This window comes from Penaeus japonicus, unplaced genomic scaffold, assembly GCF_977035675.1.
Source record: "Penaeus japonicus unplaced genomic scaffold, GWHDUDI00000001_assembly GWHDUDI00000032, whole genome shotgun sequence".
Lineage (NCBI taxonomy): Eukaryota > Metazoa > Arthropoda > Malacostraca > Decapoda > Penaeidae > Penaeus > Penaeus japonicus.
Genome location: NW_028234434.1, coordinates 884,414 through 891,913, shown reverse-complemented (window position 1 = coordinate 891,913; position 7,500 = coordinate 884,414). Strand labels below are relative to the sequence as shown.

Sequence of the window (7,500 nt, the reverse complement as noted above, 5' to 3'; positions counted from 1 at the left end):
CCAACAACAACTACAACACCACTTCCAACAACTACAACTCCACTTCCAACAACTACAACTCCACCTCCAACAACTACAACTCCACCTCCAACAACAACTACAACTCCACCTCCAACAACAACTACAACTCCACCTCCAACAACAACTACAACTCCACCTCCAACAACTACAACTCCACCTCCAACAACAACTACAACTCCACTTCCAACAACTACAACTCCACCTCCAACAACAACTACAACTCCACCTCCAACAACTACAACTCCACCTCCAACAACAACTACAACACCACTTCCAACAACTACAACTCCACTTCCAATAACTACAATTCCACCTCCAACAACAACTCCAACTCCAACAACAACTACAACTCCACTTCCAACAACTACAACTCCACCTCCAACAACAACTACAACTCCACCTCCAACAACTACAACTCCACCAACAACAACTACAACTCCACTTCCAACAACAACAACTACGGCCAAGAGAACTACAGTGCCAACATTAACTACCTTAACTATTACAACCACAACGTCTACAACAGTCACTTCAACAACCACTGCGCATGCAACCAAGCCACCTTCCACAACTACAACTCCTGCTGCGACAACCGCTACACCTCCCGGGATGACTACAACAACCCCTGCTACTACAACACCTGCTGTGATAACCACCACAGTGACACCTGCTACAACAACCACTACTGATGCCACTATAACTCCTGCTACAACTCCCGCTACAATTACTACAATAACTCCTGCAACAGCCACTACAACAACTACTACAACTCCACCTCCAACAACAACCACTACAACAACTGCTACAACAACTACAACTGCAACAACAACTCCCGCTACAATTACTACAATAACTCCTGCTGCAACAACTTCTACAACTCCCGCTACAACCACAACTCCTGATACAACAACTACAACCACAACTCCTGATACAACCACCACAACTTCTGTTACAACAACTTCTACAACTCCCGCTATAACAACCACTACAACTCCTGATACAACAACCATCACAACTCCCGCTACAACCACCACCACAACACCTGCTACAACCACCACAACACCTGCTGCAACAACTACAACTCCTGCTACAACCACCACCACAACTCCTGCTACAACTACAACCACAACTGCTACAACCACCACAACACCTGCTACAACCACCACAACTCCTGCTACAACCACCACCACAACACCTGCTACAACCACCACATCTGCTGCAACAACGACTTTGACGACGACGACCAGAAAGAGGAAACCGGGACGCCAGCGTCGGTCCGTGCCCCTCGAGGTGTCCCGAACAGAACTCGAAGAGGAGGAGGAGGAAGAAGGGGCGGTTCAAGGAGGAGGAGGAGGTGGAGGTGGAGGAGGAGGAGGAGAAGAAGAAGATGAAGAAGGAGAAGGTAGAGATGGAGGTAGAGATGGAGGAGGACAACAAGCGGCGGGAGGCGGAGGGCGAGGCGGGCGGGCGCGGAACGGGACGTGGTGGGAGCGCGTCAACCGAACGGCCACCAAGATCCACGCGCTGGCAGACGAGATCGCAGGCGGGGCGGCAGACTCCGAGCACGCGAGCCAGCTGGACGGCGAGGCCACGAGGCTCGACCGTCTGGTGGGCGAAGGGCGCGACGACCCGGAGCTGGTCCTCGAAGCCAGCGAGGACGAGGTCGTTGAAATGCTGCAGGACCTCGAGGAGATATCCGACGAGGTGGCGGACGCGAGCGAGGCGGTGCAGCGGGAGATCGACAGAGCTCAGGTTTGGTCGCGGGGGCGTTTCTGATCTCAGTGTGTGCGCTATTTAGTCACTGCATCAGTCTTTGTCGGCCTTATTGCTAGCAGTCCGTATGGCCGCTGCTTGAGGCGAGTTAACTATCCACATAAACAGACGAATTGCAACCTCAACTGCTTGTGAAATCCGATCACGGTCGAGCTGCGAGGGCGGTTTTCACGTCCAGCCCATGGCTGTTAATGTACACTTGATTTTATTACCTATTCCTTCTCCTTTTCGCCATGATACTGATACTACTACTACTACTACTACTACTGCCACTACAACTACTGATAACACTGTCTAACACGTGTTATTTCCTATTTTCTAACGCTTAAGAAATTGGGTAATATTTCCTTCAAACTTTGCTTTTGTGACCAGGATAACAATATTTCTGAAAATTACTATTCCCGTTGTGTGAATGAAGAAGCGTGAAAAGACAGGTGTCGCTTTCTCGGATTACCGACATGTGCACCTTCATGTATGAAGCTCCACTGCGTGAGTCTCAAACACTCGCATTCTACTTTGCGAGCAAAAGGTCTCTGATCAAGTGGTCGCGGTCTTTTTGTTTAGGGCGGCACGAGCTCCTCTCCCCAGCTGCACCTCTGCAATCTGGAGCAACGACTTCATCCTCTTCAGAGTTGCTCGCTGGAGGAGTGGCTGCGGGGAGCTCGGGGCAGTAAGGCACTGGGGCCATGGGTGAAGTCTCAAAAGGAAAGTCTGGAGAGAGTAATGGGCATTGCTTTGCTTTCTAGGCAGAAAAAAGGAAATAACACTTATTATCCAGATAAAAAAAATACATAGTCCATTGATATTGATAATGAAAATTATTATTATCATTATTCATATCATCTTCGTTTTCACTATTATTATTATTATCGTTGTTAATATCATTATCATTATTTTTGTTATTATAATTCACAGAATCATCATGAACATGAAAATCCTAATAATTACCATCATCATCATCATCATATGAAGTTTATCATCACCAATATCACCATTCAATGTTCATATCAGCACTATCACCATTCTGCCGTCCCCACCATCACTACCACCATCAGCAACTTCCAAGGCATCAATTACCACTCTTGAGTAACGCCTGTCCTGACCGGCAGAAGAGTGAGGCGATCCTGATCGCGGTCCTCGTGAGTCTGAGCGCCGCCCTGGTGCTGGTCGTGCTGGCGCTGTTCCTCGCCCGCGTGCGCCCCTGGAGGCAGACCAAGACGCTCCTCATAAGTGACAGCAGGTCGTAAGTCCTTCGCTCGCGCCCTTGGCCTCGGGTCACTGGCGGTGCTTGCCATGAACATTGTTAGCATGATTGGTTTTATCAGTACTATCCAAATCATCATCGGTATTATTATTATCATTTTTATAATTGTCATAATTATCAGTGTTATTATTATCATTATTATTATCATAATTAGTATTATTATGATTATCATTATCATTATTACTATTATAATTATTATCATTATTATCAACATTAGTATGATTACCAATATCATAATAGTTACCATCCTTATTTCCATCATCATCATCATCATCATCATCACCCAACGACCGCATCTGTTCGCGCCCTAAGTAAGCCCCCCCCCCCCCCCCGCAGGGTCCGCCGGGGCGGGGTGAGCCACGTGTACCTGGACGACGAGAACGCCGGAGTCCTGAACATGTCCTTCACCGCGTATCCTGAGGTGGACGCGAACGGCTCCGAGATCAGGAACGGCCGCGTCGAGGGAGTCCCGCTCTCCACCTTCGCGCAGAGTCAGGCGTGAAGGACAGGGGAGAGGCGGAGGACAGGATCCCAAGGATAGAACTGCATGGAAATAATAACATGGAGGAGAGAGAGAGAGAGAGAGAGAGAGAGAGAGAGAGAGAGAGAGAGAGGGGGGGGAGAGAGAGAGAGAGAGAGAGAGAGAGAGAGAGAGAGAGAGAGAGAAAGAGAGAGAGAGAGAGAGAGAGAGAAGATATTTACTCCTTAGTTATTGTGTACAAAATGCATTAACATATGATTAGATTAATAAACAATTATTATTTAAAGATAAGCTAAACTATTTTATTTAACCATTCCCTCAACAAAATATTGCGCTAAATAACTGATCACCCAACATCTAAAACGCAGTACTTCAATGTTCTTTAAATTCTATTCACTTGTAAATTCAATAATTATTAAATTTCACTGGAGTAAATAATTTAATTCCACTAAAGGAAACAGAGTGATAATTGTCACTTTATTTTCTTCGCCAAAACACAAAACACTAAAACACCAGAATGAGAAGAAACGAATCCTGCAAAATTCAAAACGAAGCAGGAAGATCATATGATGGATCCTTAAGAACCTCACAAAAGGAGTTATTGATACTTAGTTTGCATATAGTTTGTATCTCAAAATGGCTATCACGAACAAAAACTATTCAGCTCGATTTGCCCATACCCAGGGACCGAATCAGTTTTAAAATTAATACAATAATACTACAAATAATTGGAAATTTTGAGAAAAAAGAGACAGCATTTCGTAAAGTAATATAAAAAGATTGGGGGGGGGAGGTGGTGGCTACACGTCTGCCCCCATTTCAGGGCGGCGCCCCCTCCCTTTTGAACAGGTAGACAAATTGGTGACACACCATGGACATTTAGCAGTCGCTTATTCCTCCCAAAATCAAATGTAATCCACTAAGTGCCCCGCCCTCCAATGACAGGCACATAGTTGAGCAACTGCTGCCCACATAAAAAAAAAAAACAATATAAACCCTTGTAATAAAGCTGTTCATGGTACAAATGCAAGATCAATTTCCATTATCGATAAACCAAAACGAACTAATAAACATTGATTTTTAAGGTTTACTTGAGTCCCCTCTTCCTAAGGCAAGTCTGGTTTTCTATATAGTAATCCACCATGAGGGAAGAAAACGAAACACCTACATCGGTATTTTAATAAAGGTAAAACAAGTCCAAATATGTAATAGTTCAGCGCAAGGAGTGTTTCTACGTCCCTCTCGACAAATGCCTTTTTTTCTTTTCTCTCGTGGTATCGTTATTCTCTCTGACCTTCGCTTGTCCTCTAAATGCCATCTTCACTTCGCTCTATTTCTTTACGTATATCTGTAACTCCTGCCCTTCTCCTTGTCTCTCCACATGCAATTCTGTCTTATGTCCTATAAATGCCATGTCCATCTCCATTTTTTACTATTTCTTGTAGTATATTTTTAAGTACAGCCCTCTTCCGTATCTCTTCACGTGTAGCGCTGTCTTTTGATCTGATATTCAGCGCTTTTTCTCTCCATGACATATTGCATAGTTCCCATTTTCTTTTTCGTCCGGTGGTTTATTTCCCCTCATGTTCCACACACACACGCACGCACGCACGCACGCACACACACACACACACGCACGCACGCACACACACACACACACATATATATATATATATATATATATATATATATATATATATATATATATACACACACACACAAACATATATATATATATATGTGTGTGTGTGTGTGTGTGTGTGTATGTTACCCTTGGCGAAACACACGCTGGTTGAATACTTTCCTTTTCAATGACAAAAGGTAATTCTTTATCACTAAATGATTTCTGTGTTTGTGATTCCTTAACAGTACTCGTGATGATTCCTACAAACATTAGGCGCTCTCGGTCTATTTGCATACCTCCTTGATCTAAGTCTATTTCATTGTAGATATCTTGTAGTGCGCTGGTCAGGCTCTTTGGACTGGTGGGCTCTCCTGCCTGACGCCTCTTTGTATGATCACTTCTAAAGTCTTCAGCATCGGCATTTTGGCTTTTACAAACTGGTAAGTGTTCTTGAGGATGTCAACGTAGTTTTAATTTATTCTTGTTCTTTTATGAGAGAATTTAGAAAGGCTTCACATTCTGTGGAGTCAAAGTGCTTTTTGGTATTCCATTTAACCAACGCAAAAGTCTTGCTGGTACTCATTTGATTTCTCTTTTAGTCGCTTTACTGTCGGAGATCGGCTTTTGTTGAAGGCTGTCTGTTTCCTGTGTTGTTTTTCATTTGGGCCTCGTTCTAGTCCGTCTTGTACGAATCGGATGAAACTTTTGTACGTTTGGGATAATAACCTGATTGGTAGGTAGTTTGTGACATCTTCCCTGTCTCTCTGTGTGCAGAGATGAGATCCGTTCATCACGACTGCGAACCTGAGGACGAACATATACCGTTTACGGCAACAAGGATGTCAAAGCCGCGAATCCACTACGATAACTACGACACAGACAACCCCATTGCAGTGATAAGGAAACGTACACGCCAAGTAGATGCTTACACTAGCAAGTATGCACTGGAAAATCATATAGCGTATCTTGTGTTGCGCGTGTGAGTGAGCAATTGAGTGAGAGTCTGAATGAGAGCGTGAGTGAGCATTTTACATGCATGGAAGGGAAATAACGCCAGTGAGAAAAATAAAAATGACCCTAATACCAGATTGATTCCACTGCCCCATTGGACTCATCATAGAAACGATACAGGATTTGATGTACAAATGGGGGAAAAAGTTGGTATGTTGCACATCAACAGAACTTCTTGGAAAGCTACACTGCATGGCAAGGCTTCCTGATTCAGAGATGTCCATAATCCTACGATTTGTTTAATCATATTCTAGGACTCGCTACAAAACCCTATTCGGGGGTATGGTAAGTGCATTCCAGTTTATGCGTGTTAGACTTCATCGACGGGCGAAATTGGGCTCGTGTTCCCACATTTTACAAACTACCGTTCAGTAAAGGAAAACAAGAGTCATGCAGACTTTCCAATGTAGGGGGAATCTGCTGACAAAGGCTGTGACCGTCGTAAGGTGCATGTTTTTTTTTTTTTTTTTTTTTTTTTTTTTTAATAGCGTTAGACTGTCTTCCATGGACCTTCGGGCAAGGAGATCGTCCAGAAATTGGTTACATAAAGGGTTTGGGAACGAATAAGAGTGTAATTTCGAAAAGTGTGGGGAAGAGTCCAATGGCAATGGAAGCATTAGAGGTAAGACAGGTTCTGTGTATCGTAATAAGAGGGAGAATACTCTTATTTGACCCAGGTGTTTTGTGTTATATCATCTCTGCAATTTCAATTTTTGCTTCTGAAGTGTCGACATTTTTGTGCTAAAAACGTTCGTGTAACGTTACCATGCCCTGATTGGTGTCGATTTTTTGCTTTAGTTCATTGTGTACATAATGTAACTGTTGTTCTTTTAAGTGTGTACTCTTGTCTGGCCGTGTTTATGCCATGGTACCAGGATTCTAGACATGTGTTCATTTCTGTCGTGGGGTGTCCTTGTAGTTTGGATGTGTGTGTCAAAGAGATTTCTTGAAGGAGTACCAATCTGCATGTTGTAGATGAATATTAAAGTGTCTATTCCGAGGACAATGTTTGGCGTGGCCGCTGATCGAATGTTTATGTGTGTTGGAAAATGTAGTTCAAATGTGGTGTGGTGTACCACCGAGATACATGAGGAAAAGCTACGTCCTATGTTTAGCGTTGTGCATTCCAGTCTCTAAGTATATATGTTGGTCTCCTGTGACTGAGAATTTGGAATATGTCCTGGCCAGGTGTGCCTGAATTCGAACAGGTAGATTCCGATTTCTTTTGTATTTTTGGCTTAGAGTGGACCGAGAATAATGTTTTATGATGCCTATATCTTTCAATAAAAAATGTCTTTCCCCGTGCTGTCAGGGCCACTGATTTTT

At 43.8% G+C, this 7,500-nt stretch overlaps 1 protein-coding gene across 1 annotated transcript in view; it reads left to right on the top strand.

The window, feature by feature from the left end:
• The window catches only part of LOC122260371 (uncharacterized), an 8,483-nt gene extending 4,813 nt beyond the window's left edge, over positions 1-3,670 (top strand). Inside the window, exons 3-5 of the mRNA XM_086556149.1 lie at positions 1-1,773; positions 2,904-3,037; positions 3,395-3,670. The exon at positions 1-1,773 is cut by the window's left edge and continues 1,519 nt beyond it. Of these exons, the coding sequence (XP_086412275.1) occupies positions 1-1,773; positions 2,904-3,037; positions 3,395-3,560 (2,073 nt within the window). The 3' untranslated portion in view covers positions 3,561-3,670. The remainder of the gene's footprint in view (positions 1,774-2,903; positions 3,038-3,394) is intronic.
• The last annotated feature ends 3,830 nt before the right edge of the window (positions 3,671-7,500 follow it).